This window comes from Mercenaria mercenaria, chromosome 16 (assembly GCF_021730395.1).
Source record: "Mercenaria mercenaria strain notata chromosome 16, MADL_Memer_1, whole genome shotgun sequence".
Lineage (NCBI taxonomy): Eukaryota > Metazoa > Mollusca > Bivalvia > Venerida > Veneridae > Mercenaria > Mercenaria mercenaria.
The window spans coordinates 15,195,697-15,212,762 of NC_069376.1; the positions used below are offsets into that span (position 1 = coordinate 15,195,697).

At 36.1% G+C, this 17,066-nt stretch overlaps 1 protein-coding gene across 6 annotated transcripts in view; it reads left to right on the forward strand.

Annotated features, from left to right (window-relative positions):
* LOC123540406 (cholecystokinin receptor type A-like) overlaps nt 1-11,058 on the forward strand; it is a 50,095-nt gene extending 39,037 nt beyond the window's left edge. For 5 of the 6 annotated variants that reach the window (XM_045325407.2, XM_045325403.2, XM_045325401.2 and 2 more), the window contains exon 2: nt 8,149-11,058. In XM_045325407.2, the coding sequence (XP_045181342.1) occupies nt 9,666-11,024 (1,359 nt within the window). In that variant the 5' untranslated portion in view covers nt 8,149-9,665 and the 3' untranslated portion in view covers nt 11,025-11,058. Of the gene's footprint in view, nt 1-1,564; nt 1,683-8,148 lie in introns of those variants that run through there. The other variant, XM_045325406.2, reaches the window with a different exon arrangement.
* The last annotated feature ends 6,008 nt before the right edge of the window (nt 11,059-17,066 follow it).

Here is a 17,066-nt window from a genome sequence, read left to right on the forward strand (position 1 = left end):
AGTCAAAACTGCTTGCCCGAGGCTCGACGAATGATGATTAGAAAGACGTTTCATTTTTTTCTCAAATCTTGACTGTATCCGGGTAAAGGTGTTGAAATATAGTCCGGTCAATAAAGCACACTGTTGTATAGTTACTGTACATAGACTGAAATAAAAAAAGTACTTAACTACTTATCTTTTTTTTTCTTCTCTTGTGTAAATGTTTCTTAGATATTTTAGCTTAGTCGTTCATATCGAAATATTGCAGAAATATTTTCATTTTCTGCGACAACACTAAACTGATTTGAAAATAAAAAAAGGTTTTTCTTTTTTCATTTTTTTTATGAAATATGTAAAGGCATTTCATTGTGTAAATCATAAAATGTAAATATCAAAATTCATAATTTCAACATGTCCAAAACATTGCGGAATAATACTAATTTCACTTGGGTAATGATTACATTTTACTCGAACTTTATCATAGACTCCCTGTGTAAAATCTCAAACTTTAAACTAAACTAAAGGTATTAAATCCATATAATATTTCAATGAAACTTCAAAGTTTTGTTGATTGTAGCATCATCTGGGGCATTTGCAGTGAAAAATCGTGATTTGATTTCTAAAATAGTGTGATATTTATTTCTAAAGTCACTATATGTTCATTGTAAATATACTTCGTTATACCCAAGTGGGAACTGGTAGGTACTCGAAAATTCAGGTCAGTTAGAACCCCTAATGTACGGTGATGTCGTCATAAAGTTATGAATATCAAGTCTGCTTTGGATACAGAGTTGAAAAATGTTGTTTAAAGTATTTGTTCATCATGCTATGTTAAAACCTGTTAAAGATATTAAATAGAACGTTCTACTATTAAATAAACATACTTTTTGATAGAGAAGGTAAATTGAAATAGTTACCACAGGATGTTTGCTATATCTCTTAACCGTTTAACTTTTGAATTATACAATTGTATAGCTTTGCTTAAAGCCCGGCGTCAAATATTAACCTTGGGTATTTTTGTCTCCTAATCCAGGTTAAATTAATTGAAATATTAAATACTGTATTGTGAATTTTAAGCCGCCCTTTTTTGTAAGGTCAAATTTGCATTACATTTTTAACGGTATAACCTCAAAACGTATTAAATTGTCGAATCTTTCATTGTTGCGTCTCGACTGAATTGTGGACATGTTTTGATTAACTATTCTACGTGATACACATAAAAGGTTATATACTAAATCATAAATGAGCCGTGCCATGAGAAAATCAACATAGTGGCTTTGCGACCAGCATGGATCCAGACCAGCCTGCGCATCCGCGCAGTCTGGTCAGGCTCCATGCTGTTCGCTTTTAAAGCCTATTGGAATTGGAGAAACTGTTAGCGAACAGCATGGATCCTGACCAGACTGCGCGGATGCGCAGGCTGGTCTGGATCCATGCTGGTCGCAAAGCCACTATGTTGGTTTTCTCATGGCACGGCTCAAATTACGAAATGTGTACACTATGTTATGTAAAACGTGTATATTTTGAAATAAACAGAATCCGTTTTTATATATGGCGTGTTTGTACTAAATTTTGTGAAAAGTGTTTGTGTTGAAAATGCCGGTTTATTAATAACTGATCGAAGTTTTTTCATTGAGTAACTAATTTCGTTTTTGTGTTATGGGATATAAAGTGTTCGCTCATCATGTATAGTCTTGGCAAAGGTAAGGAACGGTATTTTCGCAAGAGTTATCATAATACTCATACGGTGTACTCTAGTCTGGTTACCAACTAGATAGTCTTTTTAAACTTTTTTTCAATCATTTAATCATTTAATTATTTAATCATTTCTCTTATATAGTCTTGGCTCTGATTATCCAGATTGCAGCAGAGTTTTGAGAAGAAAAATGACATAATTATACAAAATTCGAATAGCCTCAGGAGTTATCTCCTATGAACAAAACACAGGGTACTCGTGTGAAAGTGCAAACAACACACTAAAAGTTACAAAACATACACATCTCATAAACTATTGTGTTATACATATAAACGTTTCCCTAAAGGTCTCATCGTATTTTATCACACAGTAGCGAAACTTCATATAAGAAACGAAACATAATGTAAAAAGAAATTGTTTAAACCTCGCTATTCAATCGGTCTTTATAATTCACTCTGTTGGTAGAAGATAAAGCAGTTTAGTAACTTTCTGAAAAGAAAAAAAGAAGTAGACAACTACGATAGGGTTTGTTTTATTGCGTATGGTGGCTGATTTGTGCCATTTCGTTATATCGTTCTATCGCAGAAATCAGCTGCGTCAGAACGAAATAACGAAATGGCACAAATCAGCCACCATAATCACGCAAATAAAGTTTTATTACAATTTCAGCTGCTGTTCTTTTTAGCCCATATCATTTCAGTTTAAAAAAACCGCGAACAAATTGAATAAAAACAGTATGTATTCAAATTGATCTTTATTCATAAATATGCGTAGCGCAATGAAAAGTAATCGACTGTATAACTTTATGAATAAGTTTCAATAAAATCTTGGCAGGTTTATTCTAACAATCAGCATAAATGATAAAGTGATATTAACTTGCATCGCATGTTCTGTCGTAAACGTAAGATTGTGCATTTATCATTATATTGTTTTAAGCGTTATAAACAGATATAATAAAACCTAGACCAGCTCCTATCTATGATATATGAGCCGCGCCATGGGAAAACCAACATAGTGGCTTTGCGACCAGCATCTGGTCCCGATCGATGCTGTTCGCTTTCAAAGCCTATTGGAATTAGAGATACTGTTAGCGAACAACATGGATCCTGACCAGACTGCGCGGATGCGCAGGCTGGTCTGGATCAATGCTGGTCGCAAAGCCATTATGTTGGTTTTCTCATGGCACGGCTCATATCATTTTTACACGTTTATGATCAGTCTATATTCAGTTACTATTCTAACATTATTCCCCAAAGAAAGTCTTTAGAATATAGTGGCTTTTGTCTCTACGAAACGAAACAAGATAAAAGAGGAAAAAGCTACAGTAGAAATAACTTCTTTATCAGTATAGTATCTAGTCTATATAAAATGAAAATTCTCCGATTCCTATTCAGTTTTGTGTTTCTAACCACTCTGTACCTTTTTTTCTCATGAAAATATTTTTACGCGCAAACTTGTTTTACAACTTTGAGTTCGAAAGGGTTGCCTTGATGCGAATGTTCTTTGCTTTTTTGTGCTTGTTTTAGATTCTTTTTAATTCTGTTATGTATTTTAGTAAATGCATGTATTGGTATGTATGGCCTCGTTTTTCAAGATGAGCTGCATTTTACACGTACTTGTTTTTGTTATTTACGTTTTCAGCATTCTCGAATCTCAAAGCAAAGTTCAAATATAAATGTATCATTTATATTACATTCATCTACATTCTAATAATTGAAATGATGTGATTATATCTTTTACCTGTTTTACACTTAATAATACAAAAAGTCAAATGTTTCGAAAATTTTAATTCTGTTAGAAAATTTAAAGAGATTTCTTAAGAACATAATATCACCTTAGACCCAATATAATTTCACAAAAACAAATAATTGAATAATCACGGCCTTTATAATCAATTGCATGATAACACACAATGAAATATTTATTGACTGTTTGATACTCATTTGACTGATTTCTTGCTAAAAAGAAAAAAAAACACGAATCCAAAAACAATACATAATGTGTGTATCGCATGCACGTTTAGGCAGGTAATAAAATATGGCATGCCAGCTTTCTGTAATGAGAACTGTAATTATCAGCGAATTTCAAGTGTCAGTAATCGCTTTTATTACGTAATAAACCTATCTCAGCACGAACTACTGCACATTAAATACGCAGTCACACGATTAAACATTCCACAATGCGTTAACTTTTAGACTTTTTTTGTTATTTTATGATTAAATGTAATTGGTATTACTTATTGTGGAGGGCCCGTGATAACAATCGGCAAATTCCGTAATATTGCCGGTTATATGTGCATTCTTCAGTGTAGTAACATATACATGTGCATTCTTCAGTGTAGTAACATATACGAATTCATACGAAGAAACCGTCTCGTGTTGTTATTACGCGTCCAGTACAGTGTAATCGGCAAACTGATGTTAAATCAACATTTAACGTAACAAGTGCTTGTAGAACACCAAATTTCCCCTTGGTGCATTCAGACAGATATTATTTGGTTACTGTGCACTGGACATTTGACGTACTGACCTCAAATCAATCAATTATTATAGATCATTTACCACTCATAAGTGACCTCCATATCAGATGTGATCTTAAGCCAAAGCATTCTCTAGCTATCTGACTAAAAATGATCTACTGTTCTGATTCAATGTGACCTTGACCTGTGACCTGCTGACCTCAAAATCAGTAGGGGTCCTCTGCTGGTCATGATTAACTTTCCTGTCAGCTGTCATGATCCTAAGCCCAAAGCGTTCTCTAGTTAACATCCGGAAACCGCTTAACTGTTTTGGGTCACTTTGACCTTGAATGTTGACCTCTGAGTCAATAACGGTCATCAACATCTTTATCAGCTTTCATGACCTTGAACCAAAGAGTTCTTGAGTTACCCTCCAGAAATCGTTGAACTGTTCCGGGTCATTGTGACCTTGACTTTTGACCTACTGACCTCAGAGTCAATAGGGCTCATTTGTTGGTGATGACCAACCTTTCTTTCAACTTCCATGATCCTAGGTCCAAGCGTTCTTCAGTTATCCTCCGGAAAGGGTTGAACTGTTCCGGGTCTCATTGACTTTGATCTTCCACCTACTGACCTCAAAAGCAATAAGATTCAGTTACTCCTTACCGCTGTTGGTCCGAAACCTTGCCTTGGTGTTGAACTACGTCATATGATGAACCTACCCAGCCGGCTTGCGGAATGTCGGTGGCTTTATCCTGATGCCCGTCCTGTTCCTGAAACACTGCTCGAAGAGAGGCACCAAGGGTCTGCCTCCAATATTAAAAATTGAAAGGTCGCCGTATGACCTGCATAACAGTTGTCGCCGAGACGTTAATTCCAACAAAAATATAATTCGAGTTAGGTCCCTTGCGTTGTGCGTAGGAAGACAAATAAACACTTACATCTCAACAAAGTACTTTAACATCTGATTTCATAACAAAAGAATGGTGTCGTAATTTTTTTTATACCGCCAGATATTTATGTAGTTCCGAATTTCCGAATTACATAAAGACAATTAACAATTATATAGTGTAATAGACAATGGAATTCTTACATATAATATATTATGTAATACTTGATACACGGATGTAAGTGCCACTCCATGCATTAGTTTTTACCAAGGTTTTAACGCCTGTCAAGAAGTGCAATATTTGTGTTAGATATTAAACGAAAAGTATTTGGATTTTTTTTTTGCACTTTTAGATTTGAGTAGAACTTTATGGAATTTGTGTAGCAGGTTTAAGTGTCCCACACTTTTTATGTATTTGAATACATAATAATAATATTTTGCATTTATGACCTTCAATCAAAAATAATGCAACGAAAATTATCATCGTATGAGATTATCTTAGTGATAATGTCCACATGAAATGCACACACAACTATATTCATATGGGGAAAGAAATAAAAAACTTTACTAATAATAATAAACTTTGATAATGTGGCAGTTGACCTCAATACAATCGACACTGTTTATTTTCCAGTACAGGTAAATCCAATATTTGCTTTACAACAGATCTATGAAGGATTATATTTGAACACCCCTGGACTTATTGGACTCAACTGCCAAATTATCAAAGTTTATTAGTATCTTATTCTATATTCTTGGTCTTGGTAACCGAATCAAACAACTGCCGATGGGCATATTATTTTGAAATTTCGTGAGCGACTAATCGACTAATGTTTTGGTGGATTTCTTGTTGAGTCAGTTCCGCAACAAAGAAGAAAATATTTCTTCAAAATTCGAAATCCACGAAATGAAATCAAATGTTTTGCCCACGAAATCAAATTATTTCACAATATTCTAGATTTTATGAAAGATTATCAAAGCTGTGTAACTCGTATAAGAAATGTTTTCGTGTAAACAATAAAAACATTACCATCGCCTTGAAACCACTTAAAATGTTTAACCATTAATTAAGCTGTTAAAAAAGTGAAGGTGACTAAAACACATTCATTTGAACACTGTACAAATGTTTCTTGCTTAACTAACAAGGCAAAGAAGGCACTTAATACTGCTACCCAACTATATGTTAATGTCATCCAGATTAAATCAGATTTAATGTAATTATTAATTTCAATCACAGTTCACACATTTGATACAGCCAGTGTATACGTTGCCCTGGGCTACTTGACTTTCTGCTAGATTTTTAGCTCACCTGACTGAAAGTCAAGTGAAGCTTTTAGTATGGTCTTTTGTCCGGCGTCCGTCGTCCGTCCACAATTGAGCTTGTGTTCACGATAGCGCTTTCATTTTTTATTTGATTTAAACCAAACTTGCACATAACTTGTATCTCTATAAGATCTCGGTTCCTTTCGAAAACCAGCCATATTGCCTGATGGTTCTTGGAGTTATGCCCCCTGAAATGGCTAAAATCTGCACAATTGAGCTTGTGTTCACGATAGCGCTTTCATTTCTTATTTGATTTGAACCAAACTTGCACATAACTTGTATCTCTATTAGATCTCGGTTCCTTTCGAAAACCAGCCATATTGCACGATGGGTCTTGGAGTTATGCCCCCTGAAATGGCTAAAATTGCAGATTTTAGCCTTGTGTTCACGATAGCGCTTTTATTTATTTTTGCTTGTTCACCAAACTTGGTCAGAGGTTAGATTGGTGAAAGATCTCGGTTCCTTTCGAAAACCAGATGGGTCGGATAATTTGGGCCAGAGTTTCGGGCTTTGAAATAGGGGGACCGTCCATTTTTTTTTTTTTAATTGTTTTTTTTTTTAGCTTACCTCACCGAATTTCTAGAAAATTTGTTCAAATTATGGCCCAAGGGTCAAAATTGGCCCCGCCCCAGGGATTACTTGTTTTTTACATAGATTTGTATAGGAAAATCTTTAAAAATCTTTTTGTCTGAAACTACAATGGCTAGAGTTGAGATATTTGGTGTGTAGTATTGTCTAGTGGACCTCTACCAAGAATGTACAAATCGTGACCCTGCAGTCAAAATTGGCCCCACCCTGGGGACTACTTGTTTTTACATAGACTTATATAGGAAAATCTTTAAAAAATTTTTTGTCTGAAACCACAATAACTAGAGCTTAGATATTTGGTATGTAGCATTGTCTAGTGGACCTCTACAAAGATTATTCAAATCATGGCCCTTGAGTCAAAATTGGCCCCACCCCAGGGGCTACTTGTTTTATATAGAATTATAGAGGGAAATCTTGAAAAATCTTTTTGTCTGAAATCACAATGGCTAGAGTTTAGATATTTGGTGTATATCATTATCTAGTTGACCTCTACCAAGATTGTTCAAATCATGGCCCTGGGGTCAAGATTGTCCCCGCCCCAGGGGATAGTTGTTTTTACATATACTTATATAGGAAAAACTCTTGATTTAAAAAATCATAAAAAATAGAAGACATGATATTTGAACCTGGAGAAAAAAAATACGTATTATGATTTTCATCAAGGATTGCTTTGGTCGAGATGTTGAGGGTGTGGGCCCAACCGGGTTGGCCGAGCCTATATTGCACCATTATCTCCTGTGAAACTGTTGAGCCAAATTTAAGGAAACTTTACAGGAATGATCCTTGGGTGGTCCTCTACCAGAATTGTTCGAATAACATTTTCAGTTATTAACTTGTTCTCCTACAACCATAGTGCCTCATTGGCTTGTCAGGTGAGCGACCCAGGGCCACTTGGCCCTCTTGTTTTTATTTGTTAGGTAATTTCGCCTGCTTTTAAGTAGTAAAGTGGCACGTCAGAGCAATGGAGAGGAATGCTCTTTTTATAACAGTTTATTTTCCTTCGTTTTACGTCACGTTGTGACGCATTCTATCACAAAGCAATTTTATGCATCCTACAATGCTGAAGCCATGTTCCATTTTATTATAGCCACCGGTATTGATTGCGAACAAAAGTCTCGTGCCAAATAGTCGTCCGACACAATGCAGACATATATTGTGTCACCTTGTTTTATATGCGTAATTAATTTTTTGAAATATTTGTTTGTATATTTTCAGGACCGCAATCCATCAATCCCTGGGACTGCAACTGTTTGGACTGAAAAAAATCCTAACAGGAATATAATCGACAGCACGTTATTCGCGTGAAATACATTTGACAATGGGACTATTTATTTATTTTTTTCCCAATTCGTCTGGTACAACTGAAAGCACGAAATATACTTAGAAAGTACATATCAACTGTACTTCTTTAAGTATTTAGGACAACTTTTCGGTAAATTCATTAAGATTCTTTGTTTTAACCGAAATATAAACAGAACTACGTCACCTCGAAGAATAGTACAAAATAGGGCAAAACTTTATCCAAAATATCAACATACTTAGCTGAACTCCTAGCAGACGAAGGGAATATTAAAACGAGCTTATTGTACGTCTTTCAAACTGCCGAATCGTGATTATAACTGCTGTTGAAACAATTAAAAGCGCGCGGAAAACAGGTGGAATCGACTGTAACAAATTAGAAATACAAGACAATACGGTTCAATAGGGTGTACCTAATGAAAGATATGTAATAGTTTGTGAGGGAATAAAGTATAAACTGACGGTAGCATTAATCTACTGGCATTTGCGAAATTCCACGTTATTGTTGGGAGTATATAAATTGCTTTTCTACCCACTGCAGAAAATGCAATATAGTTGTGGTCTCCTAGAGCTTGTAAATAATTTATAACTTTTATACTGCTTGAGTAAATAATACGGATTGTAGAGTTTATTTATTGGAACTGTGACAGTCTGATAATACACTGTGATTGACCATATCCTTTTATAGGCGAAATGTAATATCAGAAAATACGAAGACGTGACTTGCGTGGGATCAGATATTTTATTAAGCTTGCACGGTATAAAAAGCTTTATTCTGGAAACTCTTTCAGTAACAGTTCCGTGTCAGGAATTGTGGAAAGTCAATGCGCGGAATTAGGAGCAATTTTATCAAACGACTTGTCTTGATGTTTGGTAAAGATCAAATGTGGTAGTTTCTTTTTTTATCAAGGAAATAGTACGAAGTGCTCTATCCTTCCAAAGGAATGAATTTGAAGACAGCACAGAATGCCTAATGAATAAACATATTTTACGACAACAACTGAAACATTTTACACTATTTTTACACTGGAATCATTTCAGTTGAAGAAAATTGATTAAACAAGTATCAGTTATTATTTGTGCATAAACTTAATACAGAAACACGTGTTCAGCAGGTGGGTAATTTGTAATTTCTTGCTTCAAGGGCTTTAATAAAAGATCAAACAAAACTTAAATGCATTCGGTGATATTCGGATATTTTTGCTGAAATACGCACTGAAAACTGGAACCCTCATAAAGTTGTCTGCTGGAAACGTAGCTATTTTCATACAAGGATTAAAAAAAGGGACTTCCTATTAGCAACTTATTTATTACTTGTCTTAATGGAAGAACCAGATGAAGGAATGTTTTAATAATTTAGCTGGATAATTTTCTGTCGGATGTATCATGTTTGAACAATACTCCAAGGGATAGGTTTCAATATCTCGGACAAAATGACGGGGATATCCGCCGATAGTGATTTTATGACAGCAGACGACCAAAGAACATTGGAACAATCATCCGCTAGTTACGTGGTGTCACATGTCAATATGACAAATCTAATGCTGAGCAATTTTGCAAATAGCACTTCGGGCGGATTTAAATTAGACAATACTGGAATTGGAGGAGGAAGAGTGACGTCAGGATTTGATATTACAAGTGATTCCATTTTAGCGACAATGAACGATTCACAGTTTCGTATTTTGACACCGTCATTTATTCTTGTCTGCATTTTGTTAGCCCTTGGGGTTCCTGGAAATGCAATAGCGCTTCTTGTGTACATTACGAAAATGAAACGAAGTACCGCCAGTTATTTCATTATCACTCTAGCTTTTAGCGATTTAATAAATTGTATAATTAGCCTGCCGGTCGAACTTTACTTGATTTCCCATTTCTGGACATTTGACTTTCCCTGGTTGTGCAAATTTTCCAGATTCCTAACGGCGGCCATGAACAATACGTCATCGTTCGTGCTGGCAGCCATAGCAGTGGAGCGTTTCCGGTCTATTTGTTTACCATTAAAACCGCGAATATCTTCATTGTGTTGTAAGTTTATTTGTGTGAGTTTACTAGTCTGTGCTTGCCTGTCGGCGGTGCCAATGATATTTGGATATGGAACTTTTACATACAAGATTGAATCCTACAATGTAACGGTTGAGGCTAAAACTTGTTTGATTGATGACCGAGTCTTAAATACGTCATATCCGAACATACTGTTACTGATATTTTTTGTAGGGCATATAATTATTTTTATCATTTTGGCAGTTTTATACACGTGTATAGCAAGGAAACTTATAGCTGGAACTAAGTTTAACCACTCAGAAACAGCGACCAAAAATGTGCTTTTGCAGCGACAAAATAGTGCTTATTCAATAACTTCATTTACTAAAGAGTCCAGAACAAGCGTCCGGCTGTTATCGATGGACGTTGAACAAACTCCGAATGGCAAACGGAAGTTGCTACGGTCAACTAGCAGCCAGTCAAATATCGAGTTTAACTTGTCTCGAAAACATGGCGGACATCATGTGCGGACCAAAAGACTAACTTGCATGTTATTCTTAGTGACATCAGTATTCGAAATTAGCTTTATTCCATATTTGGTAGTCGTTTGTATACGGAACCAACATCCGGATTTATACGGAAGTCTTTCGTTTCCCAATAAAATGGCATATCAGTTCTTTCTAAGATTCTACATGATAAACTGTGCGATGAATCCCGTTATTTATTGCTTCTATAATCAGAATTTTAGACATGGTGTTAAAAGATTGTTCTATGGTATTAAGGACTCTGTTTTAAACAAAATTGTATCATGAAAACATGAAATACATTGTTTGCTTGTGCTTATTATAGTATCTTCTTTTTTTCCTTGATACTTTGATAACTATTGCCAAATCCGCTTGGTTACTGGATCTCGACTTTGAAGCTGGCAACCTAACTTTCAGAACAGAGTATATATAACTATGAAAAACTTATAAAAACTTGTTATAGACTATAATACACTCCTCGACATGCACGGGTGGTACATATGCAATCCAATTTCCGGTGTGAATACGCTATAAATGGATTGCACGACGTCCATTAGTGGTGTTGCGCGTTAGAAAAGAAGAAATTCAGTTAGATGAAGTGATTTGTTTTGCTCCGTATGACACAATTACGAACGTTTTCGCAAAAAGCAAAATGCTATTCGACACAAATACGATAAAACATCATATGTGCGAAATATCTGGTTTCAAATTTAGGAGTCTGTCCTATTATCACAAAAACTCTACATGAAACGTGATGAAAGTTTGAAATCGACAAAAATGCCAGTTTCTGATGTTCTGTACCGAGGACATCTCACGCTGCTTATGATAAATTAACTGTAATACAGTTGTAGCGAATATCATACTTACTTAGTCCAAATTCTGTTTATGGGGGTGTAATTGACAAAAAATCATCGGGAATGGGGTTGCGCCCCGGGAACGGAGTTGCTCGTATACATTATATTGTCAGACTTTTTCTGAGTCAAACTTTCCTTCTCGCATGCGTCTGCAAAACCAGTTTGCGCATACCTAGGTACTTATAACTGTATATTTTCAGTAGGTATTATTGTCTAAATTATTTCGAGAAAACCAGGAGTGCAGTTAGTGAAAGTTCTCTACAATCCTGGACACTTCTATGTTGCGTATTGTTGATGGAAAAATCAAGTTGTCTTTCTGCTCAACTGCTTCTACAAAGGACGCACGTATATGCAACAGCAATAATAGAGAGAGCGCAGATCTACGTATCGCACGGTCATGAGTTCGATCTTCAGGCGAGGCGTAAAGTTTTCGCTGCGATCAGAGACATCACGAAATCACTTATCATCCACCCCTGATTCTTGAGGAGAAGTTGACATTTAAGGCAAACATGTTACTACGGATGCCGAACCTCTGGTAAGGTAAACTACCCGCGTAACTGAGATACAATTGCAAAATGGTAAACCCTTAAAAAACATCATGTTTCCTGCTCTTGTGTCGATAACGACACCTAGATAACTTTTACATGTGTTAACCTTACGGCATTGGGAATGTTTGACTTTTGGCGTTTAATAGAGTATCTTTTTGTGTACGTTCAGCAAACTGCAAGGACACTGGCTACAGATGAGTTTTCTTAACAAAATAAATAAATGAAAGAAAAATGACACCTTAAAACCTATTTGGATTGGAAAATGTCTATTTGAGTACATAATGTATACGAGCAACTCAAAAACAGCATTTTGTTCAAGTATATGTAATGTTCCTGATTGTATTATACGTTTGTGATCATTAGAAGCGTATCATTTCCAAAACGTTAGCAAACGAGTTAGGAAATTAGCATTTTTCATAATTTCAAACATTTTTGACTGTTCGTGCCAGCAGAGTTGTCGTGATTATATAGCCGATTCTTATATTACACACCAGATAATTAAAACATGTGATATTTATTCATTTTTTGTGCCGAGTAGCATTTTGCATTTTTCGGATACATTCGTAAAATTGCCATTGTCAAAGAAAACAAAAACCAACCTATCCAGAGATGCGTAACACCATCTCCTGACGTCGCGCAACCCATTTTAAGCGTATTCTCAGGGGGAATTGATTTGCCAGTTTACCACCCTAAGGGTTCTAACTATTGTCCATATTTCGGACCTCAGCCAAAGAGTACTGACCGGCAAGCCATTCAATAAACGTTAAATTACATTAAAAGACATAGATATTCATATTTTGAATTTAAACAAGCAAAACTTAATGCGGACTAAAGACCGATCATTAACACAAGCTATTGACCGGTGATTCATATTAGAAGTGATGTTATAATATGTGATCGTAGATATATTCAGCAAGTCTGCAACGGCAACGGATCATTTGGTATTAATTCTTCTTTCGGAATTGAAATTAAATGTAAATTGATTAGTGACATAATCGGCTAAAATCCCAACCTGGAATGGACGAAAATACACGGCTGCTTGTGTCATATGTACCTCCAGGCCAATATATCGGAAAGCTTACCAATGTTAAATAAATCCGGTATATCAACCAGGACTAGGATTCAAGCCTAGACCCGGCATTGTAGCACAGCCTGCTAACCACTGCGCCTCTGATTCTCTTAGTATACGGAAAATGATTTTGTCTATGTCTGATTATGACTGAATTTGATGGGTACTCCCTTACATATGTAATTATGCCAAGTATCAAGTAATATATGTCAGAGCCTATGAATTCATGCCAGATTACTGATTAGCCTTAGCTGCTGGTATACTAGTTAGCAGAGATACATCTCGCTAATTGCCTCCTGATCATTTCATATCTAATTTAGTTACTTTATTAATAACATTTGACCGCCAATATTTTGTTTTCCTTGCAATCACTCGCTTCAGATACGTGTATGTACTTTAAGCTTATAGATGCTCTTGTGGGCGAATCATCCAGATGGTATTTAGTAATACTAGTTGGAGTACGGAATTCTGTTTCCGCCATCGAATTTAACTTCGTGAAAAGTTGATATTAAGCATGTAAAATTTCCACTCTTAGCGTTAGATAACAGGTCGACAAGTTGAAATTTGACATGATAATTTCAGTCAAAAACTTCAAATTTTCAACTTTTTGCGGTAATTCGCCGGCGTGAAAAGTAGAAATTAAGGATTTTCGCGGTCCAATTTAGTCGACAAAATGATGGTGGAACACTATTCCGTTTTTGATGACAGTGCAAGAAACAGAAGCAGTTCGAATTCAAGATACTTCCTTAGTTCTTAAGTGTGCTAGATGTATAGCACCCATACTTGAGACTCTTACCAAAATGAGAGTAGTTTTACTTAGTAAGAGTGTGGACAGATCGAACGTACGACCCCTGGTTAAGTAGTCAGAAGTGTTTTTAGATAGGCAGATTTGTACCTTTTAATACACATCTTTTATAATAAGACCACTGTTCTTTAACACATATTACAAGTAAGAACTTTTCTGTTGAATTAAAGGCATTTTCTCCTTCTGTACCCTTACCATAAACAGTAACCTATCTTACCTACCGAATTCTGTACTCTACCATAAACAGTAACATACCATACGTACCGAATTCTGTACCCTACCATAAACAGTAACCTACCATACGTACCGAATTCTGTACCCTACCATAAACAGTAACCCACCATACGTACCGAATTCTGTACCCTACCATAAACAGTAACCTACCATACGTACCGAATTCTGTACCCTACCATAAACAGTAACCTACCATACGTACCGAATTCTGTATCCTATCATAAACAGTAACCTACCATACGTACCGAATTCTGTACCCTACTGTACGCTACCATAAACAGTAACATACCATACGTACCGAATTCTGTACCCTACCATAAACAGTAACCTACCATACGTACCGAATTCTGTATCCTACCATAAACAGTAACCTACCATACGTACCGAATTCTGTATCCTACCATAAACAGTAACATACCATACGTACCGAATTCTGTACCCTACCATAAACAGTAACCTACCATACGTACCGAATTCTGTACCCTACCATAAACAGTAACCTACCATACGTACCGAATTCTGTACCCTACCATAAACAGTAACCTACCATACGTACCGAATTATGTACCCTACCATAAACAGTAACCTACCATACGTACCGAATTCCGTACTCTACCATAAACAGTATCTTACCATACTTACCAAGTTCTGTACCCTACGATAAACAGTATCTTACCAGCTTACCCCATTTTGTTCCCTTTCATAAACAGTAACTTACCATACATACCCAATTCTGTTCCTTTGTTCGTTTTGGGTTTTAACGACGTTTTTCAACAGTATTTCAGTCATGTAACGGCGGGCAGTTAACCTAACCAGTGTTCCTGGATTCTGTACCAGTACAAACCTGTTCTCCGCAAGTAACTGCCAACTTCCCCACATGAATCAGAGGTGGAGGACTAATGATTTTAGACACAATGTCGTTTATCAAATAGTCACGGAGAACATACGCCCCGCCCGGGGATCGAACTCGCGACCCCGCGATCCGTAGACTAACGCTCTACCTACTGAGCTAAGCGGGCGGGTCACCCAATTCTGTACCCTACGATAAACAGCAACTAACCATATTTACCCAATTCTGTACCCTTCCATAAACAGTATCTTACCATACTTACCAAATTTAATAAGATGTACCGTCGTTTCTTTAAGATACGAATATTTTTCTAGATATTATCATCTCCATAGTTACTCACAACTTTGGGGGCAACTGTTTATTAAAATAACAAAATATAGGCCCTAAAACAAAAGTTTCTAAGTCCTGTGCTTTAGCGACTGCAAATAGGTTAGCTCTCGTCAGACAGAATCTTATAAGACAACCAGTGCATTTAATCGGATATAATCGGGTAATAGGACACTGTTAACACTGTTAAGAGTCAGTGACCAGATGTTAATTTCAAATCAATTAAGTTAAGCAAGAAAATCAATATTTAGGAAGTAAAATCTAAATTTATCATTTAATTAATTGAGTAAACAACTTGCCAGTATCTAATCTGATAGTTGCACCATCGCATCAAAAAAAGGATACATTTTCACCGTATAAATATCGAGAATTTCTAACGCTGTTCCTTGCATCGTTTTATAAATTACAACCTATTACCGTCACTTGGACGCTGCTTATGCATTCGAATTGCTAGAAACAATCTCAATTTCAGAACAGAAACGTTTTTAAAGACTTGCTGGCCTGAAAGCAATTTTCTATGCAGGAGTTTAGACTCAGTGTACTCAAAATAAATACCAGAAAGAAAGAGGTCACATAAAGTATCCGCCTGTGTAAAGATCGAAGTAATTAATCTGTTAGTGTAAAGTGACTGGCGACCTCTACCGTGAATGCCACGCAAGCGATTATCCGAATGTCGCCGACTGTCGGCCTAACAGTAAGTCATTAAGTTGTTATTCAGTTGAGAACGTTTGAGAGACATGTTGTAAATGTGGGTCCCTAGATCAATTAATCCATCGGTCAAACAATTTTAAAAGGCCTTGATACATGACGTCATACGTAAAGGATGTTTACATCGGTATTTGTTCGTACCTGACATAGTCCCGATCTATTCCTGTTATCCTCTGGAGGGGCACAGAATCTCCACAACAGTCCTCCATCTGTCTCTATTTTGGGCTGATCTCTATCATGCCTCTCCCTATGTTATTTGGCACCTCCAATATGATTCCAGTCCATTGCTTGTTTTGTGATATTTTTAGATGGTCGTCGAAGAATGTGCTCAATCCACCGCCATTTTCGCTTCTTGATGGTGTCAGCTATTGCAGTCTGGCCAGTATGCTCCCATAGTTTTATGTTTGAGACTTTTTCTGGCCATCTGATATGAAGAATCTGACGTAGGCGTTTGTTAATGAATTTTTAATTAATTGATATTATTTTTTTTCCTACACAGATCAGTTAAAATTAATCAAATCTTAAGGTTTCATTGCACCTGTCAGTACACATTTTCAACGTTTAACATTTATGCAACCATAATCGTAACATAGATTTACTTTAAAACAATTATTTACTATCAAAGTTTACACAAGGAGAAACAATCCCCATAACCCTAACTCTGATTCGATTTTGACAGAGTTATGACCCTTTTTACTTAGAATAGTTTGGTAAATTTTATATAGCGTCCAATAGGTCTGTTACTTTCAAAGCTTTTACCGGCAAAGCTCTAATTCAGAGTCTAGCACTTAGAAAAGTCATGGTCTTACGGACAGGATCATGTTCTAACTTTCAAACTTTCTTAACAGATTAAATATAGTATTATGATATATTGTTGACGATGTGTGCGTAGTATATATTTATTGTGATTAAAGTCCATTTTAGAACAATCTGGG